Source organism: Strix aluco, chromosome 3 (genome assembly GCF_031877795.1).
Source record: "Strix aluco isolate bStrAlu1 chromosome 3, bStrAlu1.hap1, whole genome shotgun sequence".
NCBI classification, from domain to species: domain Eukaryota; kingdom Metazoa; phylum Chordata; class Aves; order Strigiformes; family Strigidae; genus Strix; species Strix aluco.
In genome coordinates, this window is record NC_133933.1 from 51,197,918 (window position 1) to 51,208,931 (window position 11,014).

The 11,014-nt window shown below is 50.3% G+C and overlaps 1 protein-coding gene across 1 annotated transcript; it reads left to right on the forward strand.

The window, feature by feature from the left end:
- Positions 1 to 414: 414 nt before the first annotated feature.
- Positions 415 to 9,486, forward strand: DLL1 (delta like canonical Notch ligand 1). The gene is made up of 11 exons (XM_074818544.1): positions 415 to 1,507; positions 1,715 to 2,026; positions 2,271 to 2,331; positions 2,602 to 2,859; positions 5,310 to 5,370; positions 5,853 to 5,983; positions 6,122 to 6,291; positions 6,430 to 6,646; positions 7,368 to 8,160; positions 8,278 to 8,392; positions 8,783 to 9,486. The coding sequence occupies exons 1-11, from the start codon at positions 1,445 to 1,447 to the stop codon at positions 8,786 to 8,788; spliced, it is 2,187 nt and encodes a 728-aa protein (XP_074674645.1). The 5' UTR covers positions 415 to 1,444; the 3' UTR covers positions 8,789 to 9,486.
- The last annotated feature ends 1,528 nt before the right edge of the window (positions 9,487 to 11,014 follow it).

The following is an 11,014-nucleotide window of genomic DNA, read 5'->3' on the forward strand; positions in this document are numbered from 1 at the left end:
TGGGAGCGGAGCCGAGGGAAGAGCGAGGCCCGGCTCGGGTCGCGCAGAATCCCCCCCCCTCCCCAAATCACCCCGGTTATGCCGGGGGGGATGCGGTGTGAATTTCAAGGGGTCCGATTCCCCTTGTTGCGGCTCGCTGGCTCCCGCCTCCCTCGTCCCTTTAAAGCCGAAGATGCCCCTTGGAAGTGGCAGTGGTCACCGAGTTACTTTTTGGGGGTCGGCGGTTGCTTTGCACGTTTCAGCAGGTAATTACAGCCGCCGTCCCCGGGGCTGTTTTCTGGCCGGAGCGTGCGGCGCTGCCTCTCTCCGGTGCAGAGGGGGTGTTACCCTCTCCTCGGAGCAGAAGGGGGATTCTTGCGGTTACCAAATTTGCAGGAATGTAAATGAGCACGTTTTGTGAGCGCGGAGGGGAGGGGGAGGAGGGTTGCACATTTTACAGCTCACTGACCATTTGGCGATCCATTGAGAGGAGGGTTTGGAAAAGTGGCTCCTTTGTGACAGCTCTAGCCAGATTGGGGGGCTGCTCATTTGCATCTCATTAGGCATGCAGGCGGCCGGCGGGATATAAGGGAGGCAGGCGCCCAAGGAGAGGCAGATCCTTAGCGCTTCACCCTCGGAGAGAGTCGCCGAGCCGCGGCGCGGAGCAGAGCAGGCACCCCCCTCCCCCGTAGGAGCACACCCGGACACGCTCAGTGCGCCGCTACCGAGATACGAGCTTATTTTTGTTGGCTGGGATTCCTCTAAAAACAAAAGTAAGCCCACAACAAGGAAAGAGAGCTTCGCTTCTTTTGAAAAAAAAAAAAAAAAGAAAAAAAGAGAAAAAGGGGATCAAGGCTCCGACGTGACCTGCTGCCCGCCGCCGCTGCCGTCTGACACCCACCAGCCCCGACGTGCGCAGGGCGAGCGCAGCCGCGCAGAGCCGCGCAGAGCCGCTCCCGCATCTCACCGCACCGGGAATTATCGCCGCTGCCGCCGCGTCTGCCGCTGCCTCTGCAGGGATTTCCAGATCGCCGATTTTTAATCTTCCTTGGGAAGCCTCTTCTCTGCCTCTGTTGGGAATTAAGTTGCTTTTATTTTTATTTTTTTTTCTTCCTGGAGAAAAGGAGGAGTACCGTGGATTGTGAAAGAAAAAGAGTTTAGTAGATTAAGATTAACCTTTTTTTTTTTTTTTCTTTCCTGTTTTTTTTTCCTTTTTCTTTTGCCATCCGAAAAAGCTGTCAGTCGCCGACAGGCTACACCTAGAGCTATCGACAGAGGGGAAAAAAAGTCAGAGACACTCCTGAAAGAAGGAGACCGTGACACTAACTCTTCCAGCTCTGCTGGGGCGAGCGGCTTTGGCCGCTGTATTTCTTTTTCCCCTTCCCTCGAGAGACACTTTCCCCTTTCCCCTCTGACGAGAAGACAAGGGGGAGGAAAGCGAGGGCACCAGAGCTGCCCCTCCAAAATGGGAGGTCGGTTCCTGCTGACGCTCGCCCTCCTCTCAGTGCAGCTGCTGAGCCGCTGCCAGGTAAGTGCCCACGGGGTGGGGGCCAGAAATACCTGCGGTGGCCCCTGCACCGGGGGTCCCGCGGGGGTGCCGGGGGCTGTTGCTGCCTGTTGCAGCCGGGGGAAGCGGGGAGGGGGGTGTCAGTCCCGCTGATGCCCGGCGGGGCTGGGGTCGGGCCGGGGGAGCGGGCTGCTCGGCGGGGCTGACGGCCGCTGTCCCCGCCCGCAGGTCGGCTGCTCCGGGGTCTTCGAGCTGAAGCTGCAGGAGTTTGTCAATAAGAAGGGGCTGCTCAGCAACCGCAACTGCTGCCGCGGGGGCGGCCCCGGCGGCGGGGGGCTCCAGCAGTGCGACTGCAAGACCTTCTTCCGCGTCTGCCTCAAGCACTACCAGGCCAGCGTCTCCCCCGAGCCGCCCTGCACCTACGGCAGCGCCATCACCCCCGTCCTCGGCGCCAACTCCTTCAGCGTCCCCGACGGCGCGGGCGGCGCCGACCCCGCCTTCAGCAACCCCATCCGCTTCCCCTTCGGCTTCACCTGGCCCGTAAGTGGGGCGGCGGCGCGGGTGGGAGCGGCCCACATCCCCTCCCGTCCCCTCCCGTCCCGTCCCACCACCCCGGCCCCCTCAGCCGGACGAACGCCCATCCGAGGGGCCGCCGATCCTCCGAGGGTGTCTTTGTGGGGGGTGGGGGTGAGTAGCTCCTGGGGGGCTGGGGGAGCTGCCTCCCGGCCCTGCCCTCTCTCACGCTTTCCCTCCGGCGGGTTGTCTCTGCTTCTTCTTCCCCCAGGGCACCTTCTCGCTCATCATTGAGGCTCTGCATACGGACTCGCCTGACGACCTCACCACAGGTAATTACCCCGAAACAGACCCTTCCCCGGAATAATCCCAGCCCTGCGACTCCACTCGGCCCCTCTCTCTGCGGTGTGCAGTGTGTTCCCCCCATCCCATCCCTGCTCCTCTTCGGGAGACCATGGGAAAAGAGACCAACCTGTTGGCACGCAGCCCTATCATCCTGCCTCTGCCGTTCCCCTCCCACCAGAGACCCCCCCGAGCATCTTCCTACAGCCCTGCCCGCTTTGGGCTCCCTAATCACACCTCTCCTCTCCACTTTCACGCAGAAAACCCCGAGCGCCTCATCAGCCGCCTGGCCACCCAGAGGCACTTGGCGGTGGGTGAAGAGTGGTCCCAGGACCTGCACAGCAGCGGCCGCACTGACCTCAAGTACTCCTATCGCTTTGTGTGCGACGAGCACTACTACGGAGAGGGCTGCTCCGTCTTCTGCCGCCCCCGGGACGATGCCTTTGGTCACTTCACTTGTGGAGAGCGCGGCGAGAAAGTCTGCAACCCGGGCTGGAAAGGCCAATACTGCACTGAGCGTGAGTGTCCACCTTCTTGTCTCCCTGGGCTCTGGTTGCAGCATGTCCCCTGAGCTCTTGGGGGGGCGTTTCTCTGACATCAGGCCCCACGGGAGAGGGGGGAACCAAGCTATAGTGGGTGGAGGTCTGGGGCTGTGTACAGACTTTAATGGTGTGGGGGATGGGAGGTCCTCAGCATTGCCCCAGAAAGTTAATGCAGACAGCTGCTTCTCAAGCTAAGAAAATGTCAGTGCCAACATTACCCTCTTGCTCATTTGCTGTAGACATCAAATCTGATAGCAAAATGTTTGGCAGTTGCTTGAGGATTTAATAAAATATATCAGGACTACTTTTCATACCTAGCCACCCCTTCAACCATGGTACATTGACAGCCTCATCTACAGGGTACATGGCTTCAGGAGAGGGAACTGGGCTTTGGCAGCATCCATGCGGCAGGCCTATTGGTTGGCTTGTTACAGTTTGATGTCTTGCCACCTTGTATGGAGAAAAGTATTGCGAGGTCCGAGATACGCTCTGTGGCCTCTAGACCGTATGTTTCTTCTTTGGGGTACTCATAAACTGCCACTAACAGAGATCGTTGCACCTGGAGTCACAATAACGTTCGACTTCTTCCCCATCTCTATTCCCTTGCATTGCCATAATCATTACTACTAATAAAGTAGCGAGGGACGTGAGTTTTAAAGTATGCCTGAGCTTGACGTTGTTGAGGAATGTGGTGTGTTGATACAGCGGGAAAAGCTGGGTCAGTAAGCAGATCACAGAGAGGATAGTTGGGGATGTCAGATACCTGCAGCTTTGTACAAGATTACCGCCCTTTGTAGGTACGTGGCATGTACACCCAAACATGCACACAGAGCTCCTGCTGTAGCATGTGATGGCATTCTCTGTTTGTGTGTATACAGGGATCTGAAGTACGCTGGCAGATGACGTACTGGGCGAGTGCTCCTCTCCAGTCATCAAAGGGCCAGGCAGGCAGGGAGAAAACAGTTACAGGCTGTAAAGCAGCCTCTCACTTTTCTTGTTCTGTTTTTGTTTTTCTTAAAGCCACCTACACTGCGGTCTCAGCTGAGCTGATATCAGACAAGCCCAGATTGATTATTCACACTGTTAGTGACTGCTAGGATGCTTTTAGCAGTTCATGGTACAATGTTGCACAGTAAACAGCAGGCAGAGGGGCTCACATTTCCTTTGATAGTGTTTTAAACAGGAACTATAACCTTTCCCATGATCAAAAGTGCCTAGCCCAGTTGTGTCAAGGGGTGGGGAAAAAGGAAGCATTTTGATAATGAGCTCTTTGGGGTCTGTCAGCACTTTTGGATGCCTGTACATTGCTGCTTTTTCCATAGCAAAGTAGAAAGCTGTCCGTCTTGTCTTGACTCATTACGTACGCTCTTCACTCTGCTTTCCCTCTCAGAAAAAAATCAGCTTATAACAGCAATGCAAACCTACTAGGCAGGGAAGATCTGTTTATGTGTGCATGCAAAAAGAATGTTTTGCCGTTAGCGAGCGGAGCTGCCAGTCGCAGATTGCTTCCCGTTGCCTTGCCCCAGCTCCATTCTTTCCAACTTGGAGGCGATCTGATTATCAGCGCCGATTCTTTCTTTCTTTTTCTCCCCCCCCCTTCCCCTCGCATGCCATTGTCTCTGGCTGGCTTTGTTGAATTAAAACTTTGCAGTGCCTGCTTAATGAGTTCCATAACCAGGCGAAGTAATGAGCAGAAGTTCCTTTTTTCCCTTCCCTCATCCTCCCTCCCGCTGGCCCGCTTACCTCTTTTACCAGGGCTGCACCCACCCGCCCGCCCCTTTTTGGAGCGGGGCGGAGCGGGGGGGGGGGGGGGAAGGAGGGAGGAAGAACTTTAGACTTATTTATTTGAATAAGAAAAAAAAAAAAGTTTTTTTGCACCGAAATCACGCGCGTGCCATAGATTAGCTGTGGGCAGGGATAGGCTGCCCGGCCGTCGGCCGCCGGCCCCATTGGCTCCGGGGCCGGGGTATTGTTGCAGTGGGGCAGCTGCTGGGAGAGAATAGACAATAGAGCAGCTGTCTTGCACTGGCACCCTGCACACCAGCTGTCCACTCTTATCTGCACACACACTTTCGGGGGATATTAAGAGGTGGAGCTGTGTGCATAGAATTGGAAAAAAGGACTTCTGACCCTCACTGGGAAGGGAAGGGGGGTGAGGGGCTTTGGGGAAGGGAGCAATTGTGAGCGCTCTTTTGTCTGTGTGCAACTGTATTAAGAAGAATGCTCATCCCCGGCGATAAGTGCCCAGTTACGGGGCGAGATCAATACTCCTGCAGACTCCAGAGATTAACTCCGCTGCGCTTAACTGCCCCGACCTAGTAAAAGGGGCTCGCTCCCCACCTGCAAGGTGCTCTCGGGATCGGACTTGTAAAAGGGAGGCGTTTGGCCCCGGTGCTGATGTCTCTCCTTGCTTGGTTTGTTTACAGCGATTTGTTTGCCTGGATGCGATGAGCAACACGGCTTTTGCGACAAACCTGGGGAATGCAAGTAAGTTTCCCACTCCCCTCCCGCTCCCTTCTTTGTCTTTAATGTTGATGCTCTGGTGATAAGTAAGCCATTGGTCATTTGAAGGGTCGGTTTAAATGCCTTTCTTCATATGAGATGGTAATTTGAGAAATCCAGGTGATGCCAGATCAAAGTATTAATCTACAAGTCAAACATCAGTGTCATTAATATTAACCTAATGAGTTTACAGTGCTATGTGCAAGGTTTAGCTGTTTGTTATTAGAGTAAACAAATTAACTACCTGGAACCATGGCTCTATCTAAGGAAGTGGAAGAAATAGCTGGGACCGGTGAAAGCTGATGCTATGGTTGGACTCGGTGACTTTCTCACATGAAGGATCACTGAGGGCTTTTAGGAAACTTGATCCCTGGCATCAGTGTGTTTGCAGAGTTTGTGATAGGGTTTCCAACTGTGAGAAGTCTAAATCTGACGAGACTTTGTTGTTGTTTTTTTTTTTTTTTCAGATGCAGAGTGGGTTGGCAGGGGCGATATTGTGATGAGTGCATCCGATACCCCGGCTGCCTTCATGGTACCTGTCAGCAGCCATGGCAGTGCAACTGCCAGGAAGGCTGGGGTGGCCTTTTCTGCAACCAGGGTGAGTTCTCAGTCCTTGCCTGAGCATCAGTTTTAAAACGCAGAAAGCAAGTGGCTATTTCCAGCTCACCCACCCTGTGCTAGCCTTGCAAAATAGCAAGTATCTTGACTACCCTTTTTCAAAAAAAATCTTTTACAGACCTGAACTACTGCACCCACCACAAGCCCTGCAAGAACGGTGCCACATGCACCAACACTGGTCAGGGGAGCTACACTTGTTCTTGCCGACCCGGGTACACAGGCTCCAACTGTGAGATTGAAATCAATGAATGTGACACCAACCCTTGCAAGAATGGTGGAAGCTGCACTGTAAGTTTGAGTTGCTCGTGCCATCTGAAACCCCAAGGGAGGAGTTAGTGTCAGTTTTACTGATTTTCAAAACCCCTTTTGGGATTTCAAAGCAACTTCAGATAAATACTATGACCATTTCTCATTTCTTCCCCCCAGGATCTTGAGAACAGCTATTCCTGTACCTGCCCCCCAGGCTTCTATGGTAAAAACTGTGAGCTGAGCGCAATGACTTGTGCTGACGGACCATGCTTCAATGGTGGGCGATGCACCGACAACCCTGATGGGGGATACAGCTGCCGCTGCCCACTGGGTTATTCTGGGTTCAACTGTGAAAAGAAAATAGATTACTGCAGTTCCAGCCCTTGTGCTAATGGTAAGGTCAAACATGCGACAGTGACCTTCTGAAAGGAGACCATCCAGTTACTTTGGCTTTTGGTCTGGGGTTCATAACAAGGCCCACTGATCAATCATGGTCCATGTCATGTCGATAGTTGACTTGGTGGAGGAACTGTACTTAAAAAGTAATGATGGGTTTGGCCCACTGCTGCAGGTTGCATTTTCTCAAGGGGTGACTGTGGCCAGGTAACTTGGCCTGAAGCTTCATGCACAAAAATGTGGAGGATTTATACTTGCAAATGTTTTACAAAGACTCTTTGAGGTTTGTGGATGCAAAATGACATACAAGTGCTAAATATTATTACTTGTAATCTGGTAACAGTAATCTTCCTGTTTTGATTAAACTAGTGAAGACTTTCTTTACTGCAGTCCTCGTCATTCATTGCCACTCAAACTCTGTAACCTGAGATTGTGGTGTTAACCTGATCTGGACTAGCTTTCTTGTCCAAGATGAATGAAATGTTAAAAAGGGAATACGATGGAGAATGAAAAATAGATCCAATTAACAATTATCTTCCTTAAAAAAACCCTGTACTTTTAATGGTGGATCAGACTTGTCAAAGGAGGTTGAGCTAACCCCTCATAAAGAGAGCTTTTCTCAGCTGCTGGTTGTGATGGTTGCCCCAAGAGCAGCAGGTGGGAGGCTGTCGGGTCTGGCTACCCACCACTCAGCTCTTGACGCCCTTGATGTCTTGCAGGAGCCCAGTGTGTCGATCTGGGGAACTCCTACATATGCCAATGCCAGGCTGGCTTCACTGGGAGACACTGTGATGATAATGTGGACGACTGTGCCTCCTTTCCCTGCGTCAATGGAGGGACCTGCCAGGATGGTGTCAATGACTATTCCTGCACCTGCCCCCCGGGATACAACGGGAAGAACTGCAGCACCCCGGTGAGCAGATGTGAACACAACCCCTGCCACAACGGGGCCACCTGCCATGAAAGAAACAACCGCTATGTCTGTGAGTGTGCTCGGGGGTACGGTGGGCTCAACTGCCAATTTTTGCTCCCTGAGCCGCCTCAGGGGCCAGTCATCGTTGACTTCACCGAGAAGTACACGGAAGGCCAGAATGCCCAGTTCCCCTGGATCGCCATCTGCGCTGGGATTATTCTGGTCCTCATGCTGCTGCTGGGCTGCGCTGCTGTGGTCGTCTGCATCAGGCTCAGGGTGCAGAAGAGGCACCACCAGCCTGATGCCTGCAGGAGTGAGACTGAGACCATGAACAACCTGGCGAACTGCCAGCGCGAGAAGGACATTTCCATAAGTGTCATCGGTGCCACTCAGATTAAAAACACAAATAAGAAAGTAGACTTTCACAGTGATAACTCCGATAAAAATGGCTACAAAGTCAGATACCCATCAGTGGATTACAATTTGGTGCATGAACTCAAGAACGAGGACTCTGTTAAAGAGGAGCACAGCAAATGTGAAGCCAAGTGTGAAACGTATGATTCAGAGGCAGAGGAGAAAAGCGCAGTACAACTAAAGAGGTATCTTTCACATCTGAGTGCGGGGGGCAGCTTGACTCTGAAGGGGGTGTGTGTGTCTCATAGGTAGCGTTAAACAACAGCCATCTGACCTGTGTTGTCTCTTTTTGTCTTCAATAGCGATATTTCTGAAAGAAAACGACCAGATTCAGTATATTCCACTTCAAAGGACACAAAGTACCAGTCGGTGTATGTCATATCAGAAGAGAAAGACGAATGCATCATAGCAACTGAGGTTAGTATACTGTCTGGCAGTTGGAACAGCAGAGAAAAGTCTTAGTGTGCATCCCTTGTCTAACACATGCCCGGGCAGCTATACTCTCTTCCATGGTGCCACAGCGATTTGTACCTGTTGAAATTCAGCCAGCTCGAGTTTGTTGTGCTGTGGATGTTGGAAAGACAATCTCTGACTTGCTGCTGTGGATTTTACAAGTATGACGACTTTTGCAGACCAGGGTACAATGATAGTGTGGTTGTGGTCTGCTGACCTAGCCCTTAGCGTGCTTCATGCAGAGTCTGTTCTTGCCTGGCATAAAAACAGAGTCCCGACCCTCTGCAGCCTTACAGCCCTCTTCTTCCTTTCCATTAACCTTTCCTGATCTCTGCTCATGTTTTTTCTCACCAGGTGTAAACCAGAAGTGATATGACAAGGTGGTTGTTCAGATCAATTTCAGAGGAGACGTGCCCCGATGAATGCTGCTGAAAGAGGAATGGGAGATAGATTCCTTCACTGACTGCTGCTGAGAAACTAAATTCAGGCTTGAGCTGGTTCTCTACTGAAGTTAGCAAAGTGACTGCAAAATAAAGAAACAAGATGGACACCAGGCAAGGGTCTGTGTTCAAGGATTACTGTTGCACTGCCTTTTATGAATTTTATCATTGCACTATGGTCAGTTGCTTTTCTATATATATTTAAATGAATGGACTTAATTACTACATAAGAAGCATGCACTGCCTGAAGTGTATATTTTGGATTCTTATGAGCCAGTCTTTTCTTGAATTAGAGACACAAACACTGCCTTTATTGTCTTTTTTGATACTAAAATGTGTTTTTACTAGGTGAGAAAAAGTGTGTTATTTTTTTGAATCTGTAAAAATATTTTCATGATAATTGTAAAGCTTGAGTATTTTGTGATGTTCATTTTTTTATAATTTAAATTTTTTGGTAAATATGTACAAAGGCACTTCGGGTCTATGTGACTATATTTTTTTGTATATAAATGTATTTATGGAATATTGTGCAAATGTTATTTGAGTTTTTTTACAGTTTTGTTAATGAAGAAATTCATTTTTAAAATATTTTTCCAAAATAAATATTATTAATGATAACCAGAGTGCTCTGTTTAGTCTATAACTGAACTTTGCAGCTGGGCACCTGACAGGCTTCTGTGGACACGTGGGTGGGTGGGGTAGGACCGAGACCTATCACAAAGACTGGGGAACAACTTGTTCTGTGTAGACCTCCCATCTTTTCCCTCCTAACCTTCTGAACTGTTGACCCCACAATTGTGCTCACTCCTACCCCAAAGGCAAATGTCTGTCAAAACCTTGAGTAATGTTTGCTCAGTCATGTTGGGCTGTGTATAAACACACATGGCACCACTTCCCAAGGAAGAGCAACGCAAGTGTGCTCTGTCACAGTCCAGATGTGGGGCTTGTTGTGACTCAGCTCTTCATTTCTCGCAACCTCAAACACTTACCTGGAGTCCAGAGGAATTTGGGACAACCACGGCATGCCAGCGGGGGCCCCAGCTCAGGTCCTTGATGCACACCCATGGGATGTGAGCTCCCCCAGTCACACCTGTCAGGGGGTGGCACTTCTCTCTCCAGGAAAGGGTGACACTGAATTGACTGGTGGCCACAACTCTCCTGACTATGATACGTGTCTGAAGTATTAGTTGCATCTTTGGTTTCCACTCTGCCCCTGGTGCCTGCTGCCTTAATTTTGGGGTAGGGTGTGATCCTATCCCCTGGCTTGGCCCCTAATGCTTAGGCAATTTCCTCAATTCAGGTTGTGTTGTGTGTTAACTACCAGAGGCCCTTCAGAAACAGGAAAAGTGTTCTTCCACTTGAGGAGAAAAAAGGAAAATCTAGGAAATAATTTCCTTTTTGCCCCAATCACTGTGGGCCACCTACTGCAGCTTCAGGGAGCCAATGAAGATGCTCTGTTCCCATTGACTTTGGGGGGGTGTGTGTGTGTGCTATCCTAAATGCAAAGAGTGGGACAGCAGATATGTATATTATATAGATAGAAAGAAAGATAGAATTGCAGATATAATCAAGCAGTTATCACAGCTGTAAAGTACATATGTGCTCCCCTTGTTTCAGTGTACATAAATACATGGAACGGTACTTTGGTGTGAGGTCAACGGAAAACTCACACTGGCTGCAGGGGCTTGTCTGTCTATAAAGTCTTCTCGCTAAGCCAAACCTTAGACAAGATATACCGACTTCTCATGAATTGACTAGACAGGGTCATCCTCTCCATTTATCCCAAAGTGTCTTTTTAGGGAAAGTCTTCATGAGGAGAGTGATGTGAAGTATTAAAAACCAGCCTGCCAGTGATGGTCTGAACAGCATTTTCAATACGAGCAGTAACATAACAAGATGCCAATAACCAGTCAGTGCATCATATATTAAATGAAGCACAATGGTGTGTATAGCAGCAGGTGTTCAGAGCAACATAATCTCACAGATTGGACAAACAAGTGAGCCTTGGTAAGTTTTATTGCCATGTCTGTTGCTGATTTGCTCTTCAACCTTGGGCAAATCCCTTTATTTCTGTTTCCTCTTCTTCCCAAGCTTTTTGGAGCAGGCTTGTCTCTTATGATGTATTGCCCTTTGCACAGTAGTGCCA